Source organism: Brachycentrus maculatus, unplaced genomic scaffold, assembly GCF_059751285.1.
Source record: "Brachycentrus maculatus isolate JH-2025_06_01 unplaced genomic scaffold, ASM5975128v1 h1tg000203l, whole genome shotgun sequence".
NCBI classification, from domain to species: Eukaryota; Metazoa; Arthropoda; class Insecta; order Trichoptera; family Brachycentridae; genus Brachycentrus; species Brachycentrus maculatus.
Genome location: NW_028280954.1, coordinates 528,369 through 553,970, shown reverse-complemented (window position 1 = coordinate 553,970; position 25,602 = coordinate 528,369). Strand labels below are relative to the sequence as shown.

The following is a 25,602-nucleotide window of genomic DNA, read 5'->3' as shown; positions in this document are numbered from 1 at the left end:
CAACCACAATTTGATACCAATTTCTAATAACGCGCCGCTGAGGCTCACTGAAATAGTATAAAATCACAATATTTGTGTGGATAATATTTTTTTTTTAAAAACACAAATATTTCTCTTTTAAAATAATAATAAAAATAATATATTTCCATTTTGACATCTCAACATAGATGAAGAAGAATATGAAACACTCTCATTCATCGTTTACATTGTGTAATACCATTTTTTTTTTAAAAACACTACTTCGTGACTATTGGTTTCAGAATAATCATTCCATCATCAGGTCAAATGTAGACAGGCGCCGTGGCGTAGTTGGGTAGTAGAAGAATATAGAAGTCTGGGTATTTACAGGTCTAATGACCTCTCATAGGCTGGTTAAGTGATAACTTTATACACGCATGTATCGTTCATCTATGTTGAGATGTCGAAATGCAAAAAAAAATCTTTAATAAAAATCTTCCAAATTTAAAAAAAAAACTATTTCAAGCTTTTGCCTTAATATCTTTTATACCTTCATAATTTTTGGAGTATAAGAAAAATATGCGAAGATATTGTTAGGTGGGGAAGGCAACGAAGGAGACAGTGGTATGCGCATGTGAGGAGAATGGATCCATCTTGACTCCCCCACATTGCAATGCACGGCCAACCCCAACGTAGAGACGACTCCCGGGCAGACCACCAAAGAGATCGATTGACAGCTGGGAATCGACGTCACAGGAGGCTAAATCCCTCTTAACAACAAGCCACAAAAAGAAGATCGATCGATAGTCCGGTTTTGACTTCCGAAATAACGTATTATGTATCCGGCCACCGTACCCGTCACACATCGCAATCTTTATTCAGAGTACCTGTCCTTCCAACTAATTATGCACGGAGTTTGCCTATGTTTCCAATGGCTAGTGAGTACAACTCATGTTTTAGCCAAGTTGACATTTTCGAATGCGGAAAATGTGTGTTGAAAAGTCGAATGGTGAGCATATTGTCCTCTCAGGATCTTTAAAAACTATGCTTCTCTGCATTGTGTGTATGTCCCTGCTAGAATCACACACACACACACACACACACACACACACACACACACATTCATTCATTTTCTAGATCTACACTAAACATTTTGTACTTACAAATGTTTTTGTGGTCATCCATAATTGGCTTGTTTAATGTATATTTTTTAATTGTTTTATTTTACATATGTTGCTGTTGTAAACCAAAATAAAAAATAATAAAAAATATATGTACTTTTATATAATTTTTGGAATAGAGGAATATGGTTTTAAAGGGATAATGAATTAATAATAATAAAAAACTGTAATATTTTTCAAAAGACTTGTTTTATTTGTAATTAACAGTTCTTTTTATCATCGTCCAGAACTACGATTTCAAAATACAAATTGATTTACAGATTTTTACATTTGGCAATACCTGAATTTATTGAATTGAAAATTTATAAATAAGTACACATAAATTAAATCCATTAATTTTGCAGTTATACAAATTGATACAACAATATTGACTATCGACGCTTCATCGAAAATTTTAATATACAAGTAATTCACATAATTAGGTACAGGATGATTCAAATTCATGTCCGATCTATTTACAACTCACTTTATAAATTATGTTTTACAATACGTATATTTATTTACACATTTAATTATCTAAATTAAATACATTTAAAAAAAAAATAAAAATGATGTATGACATTTACAAATACATGAATTCTGATGATGAATATAAAGTGTTTTGAAAATTACACTGGCCAATAATGATTTTGTAACTGAAATTTTGATGACTGATTTTCTTATTCAAAGTCTAAGGTGACAAGCTTGTATCACGTCAAATTTTGATGTTACAGTCATTATTGTTTGTTTGGACCCCATACGTTGAAACCGTTATAGTGGTTGGTATCTAGACATGCTTTAGTCTAAGGTCTAAGGGATTCAAAAAAGGTATTGATAATTATGGATTAACAGTGGAAATATATTAACTTATTACTTTTGAATACGATAGCATAATATGTTTACACATATTTTTACGTAAATAATAAGATAACTTTTAGTCAATATCAGAATTAAAAATACCCAACTAAAAGATCTAATTCGTTTTTTAATTCAGCTATGCAAAGTGCATAAAGATCAGGTATTTTCATGCCAGTTACAAAATAAAAATTGTATATTGTTGGCCAGTGTTATTTAATGACAATTGATTTTGATATTTTCATATCACAGAAAAAAAATGTTCAAGAAGAAAAATTTTAAAATTTTAAAACATTAATATGTGTATAACATAAAAAACTAAAAGTCAATAAATAAATAGAGTATATTTCGGTTTGAAACTATTAAATTTTGGATAATAGTCAGCTTCCGCGGTGAAATGGTCAGCACGCTCAGCTACCGTACTGGAGGTCCCGGTTTCGATTCCCAATGGGATGGTCAAATAAATATAAGTGATTTTTTTGCTCTGATATTTATTCAACACTACCCTGGACTAGTACCTGAAGCGGAGGGCTGATCACCTATCCTTCTTGTATTAACGATCAAGATAACACTGCTTTTATATGATGCAGTGCCCTATGCACCATTGGGTGCGGATAAGGGTTCGAAGAAGAAATTTGTACAAAAGCGTAATTTGAAATGGGGAAAAATGTATTTTCAGATCAGTTTATAAAATTAAAATCACTGGGAGTATATAAATCTCACTATACATATTTTATAAATCTAGTAAGTACACATATTTTTAAAATTAATATATTACAAATTAATAGTATTGTTTAATATTTACAGAAATTTCTTAATATTATTTGGCACTGTTTTATTTTCTATAGTTAATGAGTCTTCAAATAAAACCAAATAGAAATATATATAAAAAAATAACATCCCATTTTCATAAATATAAAAAGATTAAGTAAACTGAAATGTAGGTATACTAGGACTATTGCTTTTACTAACACGTTGTTTCCCTGAAGGGGTAAGCAGAGAGGATAAAACGCCATACTCATTTGTCCTGTAAAGATGTAATTTTATTAATAATTGAAATAGCTTTGAAATTTAACGATTCAATTCGAAAAATACAAAATATAAAATTAAACTGTCACAAAATCAGATAGAATTTATATTAAATTGTTATTGAACAAGACAAGCTGTACACAAGTTTTTCTGTGGCTCAGTCTGGCTAAATGAAAAGGATATAAAATTTATTACATGTTTAATTTCACAATGAAAATATAGAAAACCTTTTAAACAATGCAATAAAAAAAGGATTTTTTGTTATTAATTTCTTACTAGCTGTAAATAGCCACGCACATCTATGGCTCATTATGGTTAAATGGAAAAGAAATAACAGCAATAAAAGCATATAAAATAATCCACGAAACGATAATGGTATAAAAACATCAAAAAAGGCAAAGTGACAGCCATGGGCATTATTTAGTATTGCGTGAGTTGCTATCATGTTCAACAGATGGCGCTGCCATTACAGCAAAAAAAAAATGTTTTTTTTTTCAAAAAAGCTTACTTTTACCTGCCTCATGTTTAAAATTTCTAAGAAGTCGGTGAAAAATTTTACGAAAATTAAGATTTTGAGCAAATGAATACTGATATTTTTATTTATATTCAAAATTTCCTGTTAACAGATGTGTCTAATTCGTAACCAATTTCCTCACAGCTTGTTTCGCATTTAAACACAAATGTAATAAATCGTTTTTTAATTTTATTTGATTGATAAAAAAATTTAATTTATTGTTTTATTATTGAGACATACAGAATTGCAACTGTATAGAAAAAGTTTAATCTTTTTTTTTTAAACAGGAAATTAGAATTTTCGTATTGAGATGTTATTAACTATATATATATATATGTTGCATATATATGGTGATTTATAGATGGTGTCAAAAATGACATAATTTATCACAATTTCAATTTAAAGTTACATGTTTTACGCGGAGCATACACTAGTCAAATTTACAAACAAATTATAAATCAATATTTATGTACTTAAAAAAACCAGGTAATAATCAATTACAGTAAAACTTCGATATAACGGACCTCTATTTAACGGGCTTCGGATATAACGGACAAAAAATCCGGTTAAATATGAAAAAAAAGTCATGTTAATATTATTTTTATCCACCTCCGTAGTGTAACGGTCAGCACGCTCGGCTACCGTTCTGGAGGTCCCGGATTCGATTCCCAGGGGGGGGGTGGTCAAATAAATACAAGTGATTTTTTCACTGTAATATTTATTCAATATTACCCTGGACTGGTACCTAAAGCGGAGGGCTGGTTTTCCTTCATGCAATCAATTTAACATTGCACCAATTTGATACAGGGCACTATGCTCCATCATTCGTGTGTTGAGGATTAAGATAACATTGCGTTTATATGATGCAGTGCCCTATGCACCATTAGGCTGCGGATAAGGGTTTGAAGAAGAATAAGTTTATATTATACATGTTTAAATTCAAGTATCGCCACATGTTAACATTTTTTAGCGGTCATGATTTTCACAAATTATGTCTCAAAACTTCAAAAGTGCACATAAAATTGATTTATGTTCAAAGCAGGATTACCGAAAGCAAGCGCGTCGACATCAAACAACAACGTCACTTCCGAAGAAAATAAAATAGAATTTTGTTTGTGCTTGCATATTATTAGTTTATCCAAATACAGAGTTTTTTTTAAAACATTTTTATATAAGGGACTTTAACGGACACCCCTTTTCCCCAATTAGTCTGTTATATCGAGGTTTTACTATATAAACAAATTATCCTTGTTGTACCAGAATATTGGCATTAAAATTTGTTATATAATAACCAACAATTGTATGCTTTTTTCACTTTAATTTCATTTGACCAGTGACCGGGTTTCGTCGTTACCGACATCATAAGCGTGTGGATTAATTCTTTTTTTACTGATGGGTACATTTGAGGATGTCTAAATATATACAGGAAAAGAAAACATTTCTTTTGGGTACACACTTACAAGACTCATTTTTAATTTAATCGTAATTTTATAATACATTTTAAATAAATTATTTACTTATATAATTAATCGACATTCCAAAACGAATGTGAATTAATCATAAAAATCACTTATATTATGTTTAAAATCCATAATTGTTTTTCCATACATAAAATCACTGGTTCCCAATCTTGCCACGTAAAAAAACATCATTTGTAACCTCGTTGACTTAGCGTTATTATAATCAAATCACAAAACTATTTTATAAACTAAATTTGAACTTACAACATTTTGAGCGTGTCTAATTGACAAATCGCTCACTCCTTTCAAGAACGTCATAAATAAAAAAAAACATGATTTTTCAGGAGAACGTTTTTAAAGTTTAAAAATATAATACAATGTTTTAAAAATCAATATCAAGCCACTTATTGAACTTTTTAGTGTGCAACAGATCTTTTTAGGTAATACCTGAAGGTTTTTTCTCCATTTGAAAAATATCAAGTATATTTAAAAAATAATTAATCAATACCTTTTCTTCAAAATGCGAAAACAACACTTTCTGCCCTGTAGTGGGTAAATATTAAGTTAAAAATATGTCGCTTTTGCTGTGATATAGTACACATCTGGGCATTTCGAAAACATGCACAACTGAAAATTGACGATTTTTGATTTATGACGTTATTGAAAGGAGTGAGCGAAATCTGGGTTCTCTCCATTTGGAGTTATTTCTACATTTTAACATCTCAACATAGATGTAGAAAACTACGGAAGTCTGGGTATTTAAAGGGCTTATAACCTGTCACAGGCTGGTGAAATGATCACTTTACATACGTATGTATGTAACATTCACCATTCTACTTTTACATCTAGAAGTTCCACAAATTTGAGTAGTTTGGTTGTCAATCATGGGTAAAATGGTTAATATTACATTTGAATAGAGTGTTCAATTATATAACAGCCCATGAGAGGTCCAAAATCTGTAAATACTAATACATCCATATTATTCTTCATATATTTTGATGTCAATGCTAGTAGTTTTATATTTTGTATATTAATAGCATTGATAACTTTGTGGTGTGGTAATATAACACTTTCCTTATTTTACAAAGTTTTTAAAATGTGCCACAAGGTGTCTGCGAAAAAAATGAAGAAAACTCACCTATCAGTCATCTTTCACTCTGTGTAAGACTACTTCAAAACACACGTCAACAGTTGAACTGATGATGGAATGGTTATTTCAAAACCGGTAGAAGTAGATGCTATTACACAAAATGAATGATGAATTATAATGAAATAAATCAGTTTTAATTTTTTTTTAAACATAATTTTAAGTATGTTCATTAAATCATGCGTAAATTTAGGTTGATATCGAGGTCATACCATAGTCAAAAGAGGAACGTTTTTGATGTTTTTTTTATAGCAGGACCCACAGTTTGATATTCACAACTTTAGTTCACCCTTCGTTTTCACTTTCCGTGAGACACTCGTCGTCCATCTCCATGTCGATGAGTTCCTCTTCTTCCTCGTCGTACCCCTGGCTGTCGTACCTCTGGCCCTGGTCGTCGTCGGTGCTGGATTTGGCTCCCGAGCCGCCCTTGGACTGCCCTGACTGCGACGACTTGGCCTCCTCCTCTTGCTGCATCCGTTTGTGCTTCGTTCGTCTGTTTTGGAACCAAACTTTGACCTGTGGACAAGTGGAAAACAAATCTTTTTAGATTTTTTTCTTCTTTTTTATTTACATATAAAATAAAATAAAAATATACAAAAAGTCCCGATAAACTACTAATGGAGCATTTTATCAACGGGGTCTTAAAGTTGGGAATAGAACTAGAGCAAGACCGAAAAAAACTTGGCACGATATTGCCATATGATGGCCAGTGCCTATTACAAATACAGGGTGCAGTCAGGTAGGTATGTGTGTCCTCACGCATAAATGTGAAAGATGCGAAGATTGTTTGCAAAGACCGATCAGTGTGGCATTCTATTCTCTCTGCCTACCCCTGCGGGGAAGCAGCTAATGGTTAGTTAGTTGGTTTCAGAAATTAATTATCATTTGATGGGGAAATGAACATCTTTTGTTTTATCCTTTGATGGTAAAATAAAATTTTTGTGGAAAAAACTATAAGGTTGTCAGTTTATTTAATAAATATTGATTCAATTTTTTTTTAATTATGCGTGGAGACACGTTTGGCTTCTCACTAAGCCGACCGCTTACTGAATTGTGTGTTTGCGAGTACCCACTAAAAAGTAAAATATTAACAATACTTAATAAATTGGTAAAAGTTTATTTGGTCTTGCCAATTTTAAAGCGATTTCTTTTTTTGAACTACTTTTCCCCGTTGAAATTCACTGAAATTAATTGATAATGAATTAATTTTCCTTAAAATAGCTGAATGGCCTCGTTTTAAATTGTTTAGTATTATTTCTGTATTATTACAATATTTTTATGGCTCCAATTTGAAATTCATATGCGTACTGCTGTAACTGCGTTGATATTACTAACACTTTGTTAAACATAAATTCTGTGGTTCTAAAACTGTTTTCTTTTGAAATAGGGAAAAAAAATACAAGTTAAACATTCATATTGTTTTAAAAAAAGCAATATGTTCAGTGATGGGTAGAATGGTAAACGTTATTACACATAATTAGATATATTTTAATTATTAAACATGATTATTACAAATTAAAAGTATAGAAAATTCAATTAAATATTTCCGTAATATGTATATACATTCCTAATATAAAACCTTGAAAAAAACGAATGGATAACACAAGAATGGCTAAGAAAGTATATGGGGCAAATTTGAGAGGGGAAATAGAACGAGGACGGCCGAAAAAGACTTGGCGCGATCAGATCAATCAAAACATAAAATCTGGAGGTGTTAAAAGTCTGCGTAATCGGAAGGCAAGTTTGATAGATGCATGGATGTGAAGAAAGCGAGGAGTGTAAGGGTAAGAACAGAAGAGCGTGGCGTTCCATCCTCTCTGCCTACCGCTGAGGAGAAACGGCGTATGGTAGTAGTCTTCTTATTCTTTTAATCGTTATGCGCACCCAGTGTGCATAGGGCACTACATCGTATTGACGCAGTGTTATCTTAATCGTTATTTGCATGAATACAAGGTGATCACTCCTGCGCTTCAGGGATCAGTCAGGGTATTAAAGTGTAAAATCACTATGAATTATTTTCACTCCCTCTCCTGGGAATAGAACCCGGGACCTTTAGCACGGTAGCTAAACACGCCAACCATTTTACCACAGAGGCAGATATATGGTATTAGTAATAGTGTTTGTAAGGTCATAAGATTTTTCATATAGAAAATGGTTACTTTTTTTTAAATTTTCAAATAACTGTTTGAGGACCGCTGAGATGCATTCCCCGGTCGCCATTTTGAATCCAGTTTTCCCGCCAGAATAAAACAAAACCGCGGCAAAAAGAGGATCGGGCGAGCGAATATAACCCGTGGGGCCGCGGGATAAGGACTAGTTTGGCATCGCGGCGGGTGCAATTTATCAGGAGCCAAATGGCATGTGAAATGCGCAATGTTATGTTTTTATTGTGCAGCAAAATGTCCATTGGATCGCAATAACTGAATATAAATCCGAACGTGTGACTAACTCGCCATATCAATATTAACATATTCTCAAAACATACTCGTATAACGCGCGAACAAAAAAAGTGTTACAATATATATGCTTATGGTACGAAATCTGCAATATTTCAACGTCAACAAAATTGCACCGTATTATAGGTACATACTTACCTTTATGGTAACGTAGGTACATTGAATTACAGAAATATTGAAATTACACACAAAGTCCACTCATTATTGAATTTTCTTTCAGTAGATACACACATAGTCCACTCATCATTCAACTTGCTTTCAGTAGGTACAAATAATCACTACATATTTAACTTCCTTTGTATAGGTATATGTTTACTTATCATTTAATTTGTTTTTAGTAGGTACACACAAAGTCCACTCATTATTAAATTTTCTTTCAGTAGATACACACATAGTCCACTCATCATTCAACATGCTTTCAGGAGGTAGAAATAATCACTACATATTTAACTTCCTTATATTTCTTTTTTGTCCGCCTCCGTAGTGTAATGGTCAGCATGCTCGCCTACCGTTTTGGAGGTCCCGGGTTCGATTCCCAGGGGGGGTTTAATATTAAGTGATTTTTTCACTCTAATATTTATTCAATATTACACTGGACTGGTACCTGAAGCGGAGAGCTGATCACCTTTCCTTCATGTGTAATCGATCGAGATAACACTGCGTTAATATGAAACAGTGCCATGTGCACCATTGGTGTGCGGTAAGGGTTTTATTATTATTATTATTATATTTGTTTTCAGTACGTTCATACAAAGTCCACTCATTATTTAATTTTCTTTCAGTAAGTAAATATTTGATTTCGTCATTATTTTACTGGCTTTCTGTAGGAGTCCACTCATCATGTAACTTACATTCAGTAAGTTTATATAAACTCCGCTTATTATTAAATTTCTTTCAGTAGGTACATATATCGCTCACTCCTTTCAACACGTCATATATAAAAAAAACTTGATTTTTAAGAGATCGTTTGTAAAGTTTAAGAATATAATGAAATGTATTCAAAATAAATATCAAGCCACTTATTGAACTTTTTACTGTGCATCAGATCTTTTTATGTAAAACCTGGGGTTTTTTTCTCCACGTGAAAAATAATTAGGTAGTATATTTAAAAAAAAATAAAACAACTTTCTGCCCTGTAGCGGGTAAATATTATGTAAAAAATATGCCGCTTTTGCTAGGATATAGTACATTTTCTGGAAATTCCGAAAATATGCACAACTGAAAATTGTCGATTTTTGATATTTGACGTTGTTGAAAGGAGTGATATGACCAACTCACAATTCAACTTCCTTTCAATAGGCACATAACACATATAGTCCACCCATTTACACCCTACCTACCAACGAATCCACCTCGAATTAGCATCACAATAAAACTAAATTACAATAATCACACGAATGATCGATCATTATACCTACAGATGCGACAGTAAATTCGACGCTCATTTGAGCGGGTAATTCGGGAATAAGTCGGGCTATAAATTACACACGAGGATGTCTAGCTGTGTCCCCAATAGGGTGACAATAATTTAATGTGCGCCGGTTCACAGAAGGGTGGTGTAACCGGTTTCGGATTTCCACCCCTGCGAGATTATCCCCTCCCGAAACCAACCCTATTATGTATTATTCCTCCTCCCCGTGTTGGGATTTGATCCAATGGTGTGTATCCGCAACAATAACATCGACATCCTACATCTACCAGGGCTGAAAAACATTTTATTTAAATTTAAAATATTTTCACAAATCAAACACTCTCTGAATAATTTTATTTTTTGACATCTCATCAAAGATGAAGAAAAATATGGAAGTCTGGACATTTACGGGGCTGACGACTGTCATGGGCTGCTTTAAGTGATCACTTTACACACGTGTAACATTCACTGATTCTACCCATTATTGACAACCACACTACTCAAATTCTTGGAAGTTCTATATATATATATGAACCAATTTAGAAACCTTGTTCTTGAATCACTAGAACTTCACTAGAGACATCTATTGATGAGATGTAAAGAAGCTTTTTATTAAGCAGAAACTCTTATATTAGTATGTTAGGTCCGAATCCTGAATCTTTACAACATTTTGAGTGTGTCCAAATACTAGTTCACAAATCTGGATTATCTACAATTACAGGAGTTATTTTTCATATTATAATATGAAAAATAACTTAAGAAAATTGCGTTGAGATGGTTTGAGCATGGGGAACGTTTGAGTGATAAAACTGTGAAATAAATTTATGAGGCAAATGTAGTTGGTAATAGAAGCAGAGAACGACCGAGGAAAACTTACATATTAAATTTTAGCCGTTGTCAGGCCGTATGTGTAAGAAGATTCACGAATTAAGAAGAGGTGATGATTTTTTGCTAAGACAGATTGGTGTGGCGGTCTATTCTCACTACCTACCCCCGTGGAGAAGTGGCGGGATGGTTAGTTAGTTGGTTAGTTAATTAGTAACATTTGTTTAATATTATTTTTTGACATCTCATCAAAGATGAAGAAGAATATGGAAGTTTGGGCATTTACGGGGCTTACGACCGTCATAGGCTGGTTTAAGTGATCACTTTACACACGTGTAACATTCACCAATTCTACCCATTATTGACAACCACACTACTCAAATTCTTGGAAGTTCTATATATATGAACCAATTTAGAAACTTTGTTCTTGAATCACTAGAACTTCACTAGAGACATCTATTGGTGAGATGTAAAGAAGCTTTTTTATTAAGCAGAAACTCTTATATTAGTATGTGAGATCCGAATCCTGGATTATAATCACACACATGAGAAACGCCAGAAAATATATTTGGACACACTCAAAATGTTGTATATTTGTTTAAATTATTTTTTTACATTTCAACATTTTTTTAAGAGATAATGTCATAATTCATGAAAAAATTTAATTTTATTAATGTAGGTAAATTAATATCTTAAGTCAACATCGAATATTATAATTTAGACTTAAAGACAATGAATTAAAAATGAAGCATTATATTTTTTAATGAATTCCTTTAATATATTCAAGGATATAATAGACGTCATATTTCTTAATAAGAGGTGTGAATAATTTACATGTGCATTATATTACCCGCTTTTAAAGAATTGTAACATTTTAGAAAACTAACTAACTAATCATTATCCCAGTAGGGGTAAGCAGTGAGAACAAAACGCCACACACCACTCTGTCTTTACAAAAATCTTCGACTCTTCCACGTTCATGCATCTCCTCAAATATACCCAATATTTATTCAGACTCCTGACGTGACCATTTCCAAGTATTTAAAATATTTGATCATAAAAGGTTATCTATCCTCTGTCTTCCTCTGCATCTATTGCCAAGCACATTCGTCTCACTAATATATGGAGAGATGCATGAATGTGGAAGAGGCGAAGATTATTTGCATACACAGATTAAAGAGGCGTTCTATTCTATAAACGATGTATGGTAGATGTTCAAATTACATGCATTATAGATAAAATTAAGAAAAGTTTGTTGGGATGGTTTGGACATGTGGAATGAATGAGTGTGCAAATAACGGTAAAACAAATTTATGAAGCGAATATAGTTGGAAAGGAGCAGACGAAGACCGAGGAAAACTTGTCATGATCAGGTCCCATGTCAAATAATTTTGTCAAAAAGTGGTATGCACGAGGATCTCCTCATACATACTATTTTTTGACAAAAGTGATGAATGTGTAAGAGGCGAAGAATGTTTGCAAAGAGAGAGTGGTGTGACGGTCTATTATATCTGCCTACCCCTGCTGATAAGCGGTGTGATGGTTAGTTAGTCACTTATGTTTTCTTATACTAATATAGTAATATAATATTTACGTTGTAATATAACTTCTATGTGGAATACATATATGTATATATATATATATATATATATATATATATATATATATATATATATATATATATATATATATATATATATATATATATATATATAACCCTTATCCGCACCCAAATAGTGCAAAGGGCACTTTGTCATATAAATGCAGTGTTATCTTGATCGTTTATACATGAAGGAAAGGTGATCAGCCCTCCGCTTCAGGTACCAGTCCAGGGTAATTTTGAATAAATATTACAGTGAAAAAATTACTAATATTTATTTTACCCCCCTCGGGAATCGAACCCGGGACCTCCGGAACGGTAGACGAGCGTGCTGACCATTACGCTAGGGAGGCGGACTAGTATATGGACACACTTAAAACGCGTGTATTGGGGATATTTTTTTTTTTACAAATTTGAGAATGTTTTTTTAATTGAGTTGTTTGTTAAGAGATCCAATTTTTAATTAGGTAGTATGAATAGAGCGATTGTTAACTATTATGACGTCATCAAGTATGTTAATTGGGTAACAAGCCTATGATGGATGGTTAGGGTTGTTTTATTGTCCGGTAGTTAGTTGGTCTATATGTTAATTTTAAACCAACACACCAACCGCTGTTTTTCCTGCATTTCTACAAAAAAAGATGGACAAGATAACACAATATATAAATCACTCAATTTTGTATCCATGTTAATTTCTTTTGTGTATATATCAAGTTTAAAATTGTAAGAGAAAAACACTTTTTATACCACTTGAGATTATTTTTTTATAATGACTAGTTTCGGAAGTTATGCTTCCATCATCAGTGTATATTTATACCTGAAGATAGAAGCATAGCTTCCGAAACTAGTGGTTTTAATGAAATAAACTCAACTTGGTAAAAAACAATTAATTTTCTTTTACAATTTTATCATGTCTAACCACAAAGTGAATGCCAAAACAATAATTAAAATTTAAATGTTGTTTCTTGCTTTTCAAGTATAAACTGGCAGTACACAACGGAGTCATGGTTTCAACCCTAATGTATGGAGGTGAAGCGTTGAGTTGGCAAAATAAGGATCACAGTACACTGAATGCAGTCAAAATGGGATGTTTCAGAAGAATGTGCGACAAAACGGTGCATGATAGATGTTCGAACAGTGAAATAAGGACGGAATACAAAGCTGAGATAAGCATTATCGACACAATTAGGAAATGTGTGTTGAGATGGAACGAATGAGTGAGGAAAGAACGGTAAAACAAAATTGTGAGGCGAATGTAGTTGGAAAAAGGAGCAGAGGAAGACCGAAAATAACTTGGCACGATCAGGTATGCCAAATACTTGAAAGCGGTCAGGTTAGGAGTCGAAATAATCGGCAGGTACATATGAGGAGATACATCAAAGTGGAAGAGGCAAAGAATGTTTACAAAAATAGAGTGGTGTGGCGTTGTATTCTCTCTCTGCCTACACCTGCGGGGAAGCGGCCCGATTCTTAGTTAGCCATTTAAATAAATAATTCAAATATTTTACTAACTATATTAAATTTCCTTTGTTCCTATAATTATCTTATTTATCCAAACGAAATAACATACTAATAAATTTTTAAATGACATTTCAAATCATTAGCTAACTTATACCTAATGTATAAATTATTATTTTCAATGTTTTCTAGTAATACATATATAATTATATGGCTTCTATACAAGTGGAAACGATTAAAATAATTATTTTACTTGATTAATGATAATTCACGTCGATATAATGTACGATCAAAGGTAATAATTACTTCTCCGTTAAATAAACATGATTTTGTTTTATTAATTTAGTTAAAACATAATAAATCTTCATGAAAAATGGATAATAATTACTCGCTTACTCCTTTCATAAATCAAAAATCGTCATTTTTCAGTTGTGCGTGTTTTCGGAATGCCCAGAAAATGTACTATATCCCAGCAAAAGCAGCATATTTTTAACTTAATATTTACCCGCTACAGGGAAGAAAGTGTTGTTCTTACATTTTAAAGAAAAGGTATTGTTTAATTATTTTTTTAAATAAACTAAATATTTTTCAAATGGAGAAAAAACATTCAGGTTTTGACTAAAAAGATCTGTTGCACTGTAAATTCAATAAGTGGCTTGATATTTATTTTTAATACATATCAATATATTCTTAAACTTAAAAAACGATCTCCTGAAAAATATTTTTTTTGATGCATGACGTTGTTGAAAGGAGTGAGCGATATCAGTATAGACAAAGAAGAATATGGAAGTCAGGGTATTAATATATATATATATATATATATAAATGCAGTATGTGAAAAAAATCCGGGGTTTGGATTTCGTATACAAATAAAAAAGGTCTCTGCTAAATAAAAGCTTTCTCAATCTAATATAGATCGCTGTTGTGAACTCATATGTACTGTGTCATGAGATTGATCAAAATATCTAGGGCTAGAAAATTTGAGTAGTGTGGTTGTCAATCATGGGTTGAATGGTGAATATTGCACGTGTGTAAAGTGATCACTGAACCAGCCTATGACGGTCGTAAGCCCTGTACATGCCCAGAATTTCATATTCTTTATTTTTTTTTTAAGATGTAAAACAAAAACAACGATCAGAGGAGATAATCCAGATTTGAGAATAAGATTTTGGACTCACTCAAAAATATTGAAAAATTTAAATAAATTTAAATCGAAAAAAAAAAGATCGCATTATACATACGACTTACATATTTATCATAAAAACAAAAAAAATACATAAATGCCAAAAAGCATACTAAGTGTTTTTATCATTCATTTATACACTAATTTTAGTTAATATCAAATAAATAATGCAATTTAAGTTTCCCATATTTAAATCAATCATATTATGTCATATAATAAATACCTAATAATTATACCATTCATTTTTGACAAAAAATGCCCAGACTTCCATATTCTTCTTCATCTATGTTGATATGAAATAAAAGAACGTAAAAAGTTACTCCAAATGGAGATAATCCATATTAGAGAACAAGTATTTGGACACAGTCGAAATATTGTTATAATAATTGATAAAATAACGGTGAGTGGTTATATAGGTAGGTAGTAATAACCTTACTTTATAAAAATAAAAAAATTATATATATATATATATATATATATATATATATATATATATATATATATATATATATATATATATATATATATATATATATATATATAAATATATATATATATATATATATATATATATATATATATATATATATATATATATATATATATATATATATATATATTATATATATATATATATATATATATATATATATATATATATATATATATATATATATATATATATATATATATTCTATTTTTATTACGTCGAGCAATGGTTCGTCTCCCCTGCAAAGAGCAACAAATATAATAAATTGGACCAGCAAATTTATTCTGTTTAAGTGGCGCGAAAAGCCCCACTAAACGAAGTCTACTCCCAGCCGCCCTCTCGCTCGCACGCGAGGCCATGGGGACTATTATCTCCATTAGTGCGAGGGGGACGGCTGTATTTTCCTAAGTAAGTGGGTAGGGAGCGTTTCCACTTGGTATGTTTTCCCGCGAAAATGGCTATTTGCTTTGCTAAGGAAGAGGGGTAGCAAACCTTTTCAAAAATAGAATTTAAAACAACTGTTTTATCTTGTTTATTGTAAATGCAGACAGTTGGTAGAATTCCATTTTGAATTCATGGATAATGTATCCAGAATTAAATACGGTTATTGGATTGAATTCTACTTTTATTCATATTTATATGATAACATGGACGCGTTTCGTCTTATTAAGACAAATTAAAACATCGAGTGTTTGATAATGTCTTAATAAGACGAAACGCATCACATATTTTGTAAATAAAAGTAGAATTCAATCCAATAATCGTGTTAATCTTGGATATATTACCCAACAACTATTTTTTCTACAACATTTTGTGTGTGTTTGAATTCTACTTTTAGATGAAAAAAACTGAAGTCTCTGTATTTTCAGGACTGTACATTTTTGAAATAACAAATAAAATTATGAAACTATAAAAAAACGATTTTTGTCCTTCTCGGTAGTGTAATGGTCAGTACGCTCGGCTACTGTACTGTAGGTCCCGGGTTTGATTCCCAGTTGGTGTGTCAAATAAATAATTGATGATTTTACACTAATATTCATTCAATAATACCCTGGACGGAGGGCTGATCACCTTTCCTTCGTGTGTTAACGATCAATATAAATAACACTACGTTTATACGATGCAGTGCCCTATACACCATCGGGTGCGGATAAGGGTAAGAAGAAAATATGTATGTTAAAATTTTAGCAATAATTTTAATATTCATCATTCTTCACATATTAATTTCATTTCATTTTAATTTTTGGCATTTCATTGCATTCAAGGCTTTAAAGAATAACCAATAACGATTTAAAAATACTAATTCTAGCCTACGATGCCGATCGCTGCGTTGATGGATGCTCTTTAAAAGTTAGGGGGTTTTTCGACCCCTATTCTGTGTAAGGGTGAGTATAGATGACAGCCAATAATAAATTGAGTTCTGCACTCAATATTCCAACAATGGGGATGCTAGAATAATAGTATGAATTTTGAAGGGTGATGTATATATACTACAGGGTAGATTATACACTTAATAAAATAATTTCAAATATCCCCTAATAAGCAGTGGCGGTTCGTTGTTTTAACAAAAAGAGAAACTAAAGATATAATTTAACTTAATAGTAAGTAAATTTAATGGTTGAATCAAAGAATTATTGTAGTATTTACATTGAATAAATGAAGCTTAATTAATTATTTCATTTACAACAATTTGAGTGTATCTAGAAAAAGAACAAAAATAACATTTGTCCGCCTCCGTAGTGTAATGTTCAGCACACTCGGCTACCATTCTGGAGGTCCCAGGTTCGATTCCCAAGGGGGCGTCAAATAAATAAAAGTGATTTTTTCACTCAAATATTTATTCAATCTTACCCTGGACTGATAACTGAAGGGGAGGACTGATCACCTTTCCGTCATGTGTTAACGATCAAGATAACACTGCGTTTATATGACGCAGTGCCCTATGCACCATTGGGGTGCGGATAAGGGTTTCATTTTTTTTTAAATGGGTTTCTGTTAAAAGCATTCTCGATCCGACCATATATGGCTCCAGTGAACTCACACATAAGGTGTCATGAAATTTATTATATTTGCATGGGTAGATTAGTTAATGTTACACGTGTGTAAAGTGATCAATTAACCAGTTTATCACGACCCCTGTAAATACCCAGACTTTCATATTCTTCTTCATCTTTGTTGAGATGAAGAATTAACTCCTAAGTTTAGAAAACTGAAATTTATGAACAAGTATTTGGACACACTCAAAATAAGATATAATAATTCATGTCCTTAATTTCTTACCTACATATATTTGATGTTCGAATTTTATATAAAGTTCTCAAAAAACATGTTGCATTAATTTTTCAAATGTTTTAAGTAAGTCTTCTTGGTAATATGTGAGTTTTTTTACCGTCGTACATTTTACGATAGTTCCGTATTAAGGTACATTGAAACAAGTCCCGTGGTCCATAGTTAAAAGTGTAATGGGATGGTATTTAAAATCGTTTTGGAAACCATGACACGAGTCACCCTTCAGTGTGATCGTGGGGTGCCACCCTTGGGGATATCATGCCAAATACCATCACCGATTACCCCATAGGATTAATTGCATGGAATTATGATTTTATCGTTGGGATTTCGTCTTTATTACTCTATAGAATCAGCAGTAAGTAATGCTCACATCTGTACATATATTCACACATGGACGTTGAACGTTAAAAAATATATATACTCTCTATTACCAACAATTGCTAAATACGGGTATTTACTTATGGGCGCTTAGCCACTACCCGGAATCACACGGAATTTTACTGTCCGGCACGTCAGTTAGCGTTTTAAAATGATGATTGGCTTGGATTGGCTTGTGCTTTTGTCCATATTTCTTCTGATCGATGCTCTTGATCGGTGCGTGAACACGTTGCGCGTAAATTCGATCACGCTAAACTGTCGTAGTCGCTTTCATTTTCCAAACCGGACTGCCGGACGGTGAAATCCCGTGAAGTGGACAAACGCCCTAAGGGTGTACATTCAAATATACAATTCAGTACACAACTGGCTGCGCGAGAAGCTACACGTGTGTTCCGCGAACATTTTTTTAGAATATCCTATATTGTAATTTATGTTTTTGTTGAAAATATACTCGTATATTGCAAAAATATATTTTTATCATTTTTGACTCCTTACCTTTCAATAGGTAATGTTGGTTCATCTCCGTTGAGTAATGGTCAGCGCGCTCGGCTACCGTTACGGAGGTCTCGGGTTCGATTCCAAGAGGGGGTCCAATAAATAAAAGTGATTTTTTTTCACTGTAATATTTATTCAATATTACCCTGGACTGGTACTTGAAGCGGAGGGCTGATCACCTTTCCATCGTGTGTTAACGATCAAGATAACACTGGGTTTATATGCTGCAGTGCCCTATGCACCATGGGGTGCGGATAAGGGGGTTCGAAATGACCTTTCAATAACTCTTTTCTCATCAAAACCATATATTTTAAAAGGGCAAAAGGATACAAGCCTATGACGCTCAGCCCCTATGGAATATATGGATAAGTTACTTCGGTAGGTATATTATATTGGATCGACTTTGCCTAGAATTTTCACTCATGAATGACATGAAATTATAGTAACTTTAATCATAAAGACTAAAACCACTCATAAGTAGGCATAGGCTATGAAACTTATAAAGTTGAAGCCTGAGTAGGGATATGATAAACGGTGTTGCATAAGCCGTAGCTAGATTTCAGAGTCACTTGGACGTAAGGTAATTAAAAAAAAACATTTCAGGTAATCCCTGATTGATGCGTTGGCACGCGAATAACATTGTATATGAATTATTGATGTGTTTGTATGGAACATTAATTGAAATGAATGGAAATTGGACATAATTCCTACACAACCGCAATTACACAATGCAATATTTCAGTATTGTTGTAAGTGGAGATCTATCAATGCGTCGAGTCGTCATAAATCACCTTTATCGGTTTTCCATTTCAGCGGTTCGTAATTGCAATGGTCCAAGTCCAAAATCGTTTCTTGCGTTTAGAGAAACCATACCCAGAAGGCATAACTCAAAGCTTTTCTGTAGACGGACACTTTGCCGAATGGACATTTGACTGTAGCTAATAAATAATGACTATAGATTGCATACAAATTGAAAAATATGTTTTCAGGCGTCTGACAGTATGTAAAATAATCCGGGGTCTAAAAACGGTCTCTCTTAAATGAAAGTTTTCTCAAAGATGGCTCCCGTGTGTATGTGTATATGTATATGTATATGTATATATATATATGTAATAAAATAACTAGGTACCTACCTATACATTTTATTAAGTACTTACAAAAAGTACCTACATAAAACAGTTCTACCACCAGATGCCGCATGCGTCGCTCAGAATAAAACAAAAGACTTCCGATAATATTATGAACTGTCAGAATCCGATAGATAGATAGATAGATATAAAAATTATTACAAAGATAAATTAAGAATAAACTTTAATTACAAAGCAACACATTGTTTATTTTATTATTATACACCCACTTTACATATTATTTACACTTAATTTTCAAAAGGAAAATATTACCACGTTATAAAACGACAATTTTGTTAATTGGAAATGGATTATGAAACATTAGATGTATTAAAACAATTACTACAATATGTTCGGAGTGAGAGAGAAAAATTAGAAGATGATCAAAGAAAACGATTAGAAGATAAACAAAGAAGACGTGGAAATAGAAAAACTAGTGATAAAATTAAAGATAAAAGTCCATGTAAGATTTGTGAAAATTTAAATAAGGGAACTCGATATCACTCTGAAGCAACGTGCTGGTTTAAAACAAAAGAGGATGATAAGATTAATAATAAAAATGAAGATTTACAAATTACACAGAAACAATGCTTGAAGAATGAAAATAAAAATAATGTGGAAAAAATTTCTACAAAATGTAAAATAAAATATACTCCTGAAAAGAAGAATTTCGAAGCAGATTGTATGAGCAGGAATCCAGTATTAGAATCGAAGGAAAATGCAAATGAACAATTAAAAGTTGTAAATTTGGTTAAATTAGAAGATATTTTAAAAGATCAGAATAAAAATGAAGACATACAAATAACACAGAAACAGTGCTTGAAAAATGAAAATAAAAATAAAGTAGAAAAAACTTCTACGAAAGATAAAACAAAATATACTCCAGGAAAGAAGAATTTAGAAGTAGATTGTCTAAGCAGGAATCCAGTATTAAAATCGAATGAAAATGCAGATGAACAATTAAAAGTTGTAAATTTGGTTAAATTAGAAGATATTTTAAAAGATCAGAATAAAAATGAAGATATACAAATAACACAGAAACAGTGCTTGAAAATTGAAAATAAAAATAAAGTAGAAAAAACTTCTACGAAAGATAACACAAAATATACTCCAGGAAAGAAGAATTTAGAAGTAGATTGTCTAAGCAGGAATCCAGTTTTAGAATCGAATGAAAATGCAGATGAACAATTAAAAGTTGTACATTTGGTTATATTAGAAGATACTTTAAGAGATCTGAATAAAAATGAAGGAATTCAAAAGAAAAAAACAAATGGATTGAAAAAAACTGTGTCTACTTTAAAAGGGTCAAGAAAAAAAAAATACAAAAAAAAGAAAGAAAAAAAAGAACGGAAAAAAGAAAAAAAAAGATAGAAAGGAAAAAAAAAACAAGAAAAAAAAAGAAGGAAAAAAGAAAGAAAGAAAAAAAAAAAAAAAAAAACTTTTATCACATCACTAAACTTATACCAGTCCCTTCACTACAAGGAGATGATCCGGAGGACGAGTGAAAATTTTACTATGAATTTTCTTCCCCAAGGGGGGAGATGTAATAAAATAACTAGGTACCTACCTATACATTTTATTAAGTACTTACAAAAAGTACCTACATAAAACAGTTCTACCACCAGATGCCGCATGCGTCGCTCAGAATAAAACAAAAGACTTCCGATAATATTATGAACTGTCAGAATCCGATAGATAGATAGATAGATATAAAAATTATTATAAAGATAAATTAAGAATAAACTTTAATTACAAAGCAACACATTGTTTATTTTATTATTATACACCCACTTTACATATTATTTACACTTAATTTTCAAAAGGAAAATATTACCACGTTATATATATATATATATATATATATATATATATATATATATATATATATATATATATATATATACATATATATAATTTGAGAAGTATGTATGAAGATTTGGGTGAGTGTAGAAGATTTGATTGGAGGAGACTGTTTGCATAGACAAGCGTGGCGTTCTATTCTCTCTGTCTACCCCTGCGGTGAAGCGGCGTGATGGTTAATTAGTTAGGTTATAATAATTAAAGAAAACACTTTGTTTTTTACCACTTGAGTTTTTATTAAAGACTACATGTTGACTCAAGTGGTAAAAAACAAAGTGTTTTCTTTAATTATTATAACATGTCTTACCACAAAGTTAATGCCGAAACAATAAATAAAATTAGTTAGGTTAGTAGGAAAGTTTTTTTTTTTTAATATTTAATCTAGAGTATTTAAACATAAGTAGTTTGGTCAATCATGGGAAGAATGGTGAATGTTGCACGTCGATAAAGTGATCACTAACCAACCTATGACTTAAAACGTGGTTTTAATTAGATGAAACAAAAATCCACTAATTGATCTATAGACTTTGTAAGCAAGGTTAATTATAAATACACATCCAAAAACAGGGCATAAACTCTATAAATACCCAGCCTCCACATTCTTCTACATCTATGTTGAGATAACAACATGTAAAAATAACTCCGAATGGAGAAAACTCAGATTTGTGAACAAGGATTTGAACACGCTCAAAATGTTTTGTTTGTGGATATTTTTCCAAATGTGTCATTTTCGACATAGGTCATTATGTTTTCGAGTCAAATCATTAAAATAGCGTAGGCTATATATTGTAGGTTTTCACTTATTCAATTAACATCAAATGTCAGGCTAATTACAAGGCACATTACATCACGTCATTACACAAATGTAATATATTAAAGTATGTCAAGAGTTAGCAGATCTCTTCTTGTAGGCGGAATTCATATTAACTTAATTAAAATTAATATACGGTTATTTCTCCATAATGATATTGTAATAATTTAATAATTGTTTATTATAATTCTAATATTTATCTAAGTATAATGTATTTTAAGACCAAATCTACGATAAATCGCAACATAATTTTCTTCAAACCGAAGAAACATTAAACGTTATTGAATTTTTTCCTTAAACATTGTATTTATATTTTAAAAAATACGTTTTTTTCGAAGGTTTTGAAAAAATAAGTCGTTGAAAGAAAAGAAGGTTTAAAAAAAATGTGAAAGTATTTTTTAATTCATTTTCTAAAAATATATGAAGAATAGAACGCTACACCAATAAAGTATGTCTTTTCAACAATCTTCGCCCCTTTTACATTCATGCATTTCTTCACACATACCTACCCGCCGATTATTTCGACTCCTGACCTGACCGCTTTCAAGTATTTGAAATACTCGAATATGCCAAGTTTTCCCCTGTTTTCTTCTACTTCTAATACCAAACACATTGACTTCATACATTTACTTCACTCATTCGATTCACATGCCCAAACCATCTCAACACCCCTTTCTTAATTTAATAAATAATACTAATCTCAGCCTTGCATTCACTCCAAATATCATCATTCGAACACCTATCATACAATATTTTACCGCACATTCGCCTGAGTGATCGAATTTTGACTGGATATATAAAGTTATATTAAAAAATTAGCTTCAATTTTATTCCACGCGATACGTGTAAAAAATAAATATACTAACTTCGTTCCCACACCATTCTCTTAGAATTTTGACACTTAATTCATTATTATTCGAGCTTTTTCAATTAAAGCACGTTATATCAAAACGACACATGTGTTAAAATGATTCAACCGATGTTTTTAGCTCGAGCGACGTGTTAAATAACTTTACAGGCTAACCCATTGAAACCGAGTGTTAATTTAATTATATTATCATTTTAATTTTATCACAATACTGACAATGGAAAAATAATCCTTGGTAAAAAAGATGACAGTTGGAAAAATAATATTGAAAAATACCAAATTGTAACTGCCGAATCAAATAATGAAATCAATAAAAAAAATTGACTTTTGGAAAATTAGTAGTTTTCGCCTAAATAAAAATGATGATAATTGGAAAAAACGTGGTATTACAGATCTGAATAAAAATGTGATAATTTAACAATTGAGAAACAAGTATTTTATACCTTAGTAAAAAAGCAAATGGAAAAATAAATTTTAGACATTCATATAGGGGATGACAATTAGAAAAATAATACTTAAGACTACTTAAAAATGCATTATGGTGACAATTTATACATTAATAAAAAAAGAGAAGAAAGTACAGTAAAACAAATAATATAAGTCGAATGTGGTTGGTAGGTAATAGAATCAGAGGAAGACCAAGGAAAACTTGACACGATCAAGTATTTCAAACACTTGGGCGTATTCAGGTACCAGTCTACATAATCGGCGAGATTGTATGAGGAGACACATGAACGTGGAAGAGGCGAAGATTATTTGCAATTAATTGGTGTGGCGTTCTATTCTCTCTGCCTGAAAAGATGCTGCGTGATAATAAGTATAATAATCAGTTGTATTTATTAACACAACATTAAAATTTATAGATAATGGAGTAGTGTTTTGTCCTCCCCTTACGGGGGTGGTATTTGGATCCTCTGCCTTTGTTAACCCAGGAAGTCCTTCTTTATTAATGGTTTTTTTTGCTTCTCTTAATGTATATAACGGTGTTTTTTTTTGTTTTTAAATATTAGTTACTAGTTCTCTATTACTTTAGTCTTTAAGTCATTGTTTGTGTTCGTCTTAAATTGTATTTTGTTTTTTGTTTTATTTTTGGAAACATTGTTATTTTATTTTTTTTGTTGTGTTCTTATTGTTTTTATTTTATTAAAATTAAAAAAGGTAATGAGGGGATCTCGAGGGGTGGGGACGAAGTGTCGGCCTCTGTCCGTACATCCTCCTCCCCCCTCATTAATTGAATAGAGCAATATTTATTTCATCAGAAATATTTTGAAGATTTTCCTCTATGTGCAGCCGACAGAGAGTCCCTCAGGACTCTATAACTGCTGGGGGTGGATGGTGGGCTCAGATTCCAAAAAAAAAAAAGATAATGGAGTAACATATTAGCCGAATAAATGAGTAATAAAAGTTGAAATTAAAAATTTCTTTGGTAAAATTATTAGGGACTGAATATGTTGAATTATTTAAAGTCGAATGCCAATGTAAAAAAGGCAATGTCATGAATGAATCGGAGGTGATGTGTTATCCGGACGTTGGTTAATTAATATCCGAGGAATTCTATAAAAATATGAAGAGGAAATGGAAAAAAACCAATTGAATTTATTTTGAATAAGAGTTTTATAATTAAGGATATCGTTAATATAGATTTAGACGGAGATTAAAAGTAATTTAAATTTTGCTTGTGCTTCAGTTTTAGTGTTATTTATTAAACTTTAAGTAATGTACGCACATTTGTGGGTTTTTAGCTGAGAAACAATATCTTCCAAAAACCACACATACAAAATACAGCATACAAAACCCTACCTTATGCAGCTGTTGTATAATTGAAGACAAAAAATATAGAGTACAACACTTTGCAGTATCAAATAATCAATGAAAACAGGGAAGGGAGTAGGATTAGGAAAGGAGTTAAGGAGGTAGAGGTAGAGGAACCAAGAATAAAAACAGCTTCAATGTTTTCACCGTTACTTAAAAGTAGGTAGGTACAAATCATATGTGTAGGTATATATTTTTTTCAACATCTCATCAAAGATGAAGAAGAATATGGAAGTCTGGGCATTTACGGGGCTGACGACCGTCATAGGCTGGTTTAAGTGATCACTTTACACACGTGTAACATTCACCAATTTTAACTATTATTGACAACCACACTACTCAAATTCTTAGGAGCTATATATATATAGATATAAATTAATTTAGAAACCTTGTTCTTGAATCACTACAACTTCACT

The 25,602-nt window shown here is 31.6% G+C and overlaps 1 protein-coding gene across 2 annotated transcripts in view; it reads right to left on the bottom strand.

Moving 5' to 3' along the window:
• Positions 1-1,311: 1,311 nt before the first annotated feature.
• LOC148307240 (homeotic protein empty spiracles-like) overlaps positions 1,312-25,602 on the bottom strand; it is a 61,921-nt gene continuing 37,630 nt past the window's right edge. For both annotated transcript variants that reach the window (XM_088263788.1, XM_088263789.1), the window contains exon 3: positions 1,312-6,639. In XM_088263788.1, the coding sequence (XP_088119914.1) occupies positions 6,409-6,639 (231 nt within the window). In that variant the 3' untranslated portion in view covers positions 1,312-6,408. The remainder of the gene's footprint in view (positions 6,640-25,602) is intronic.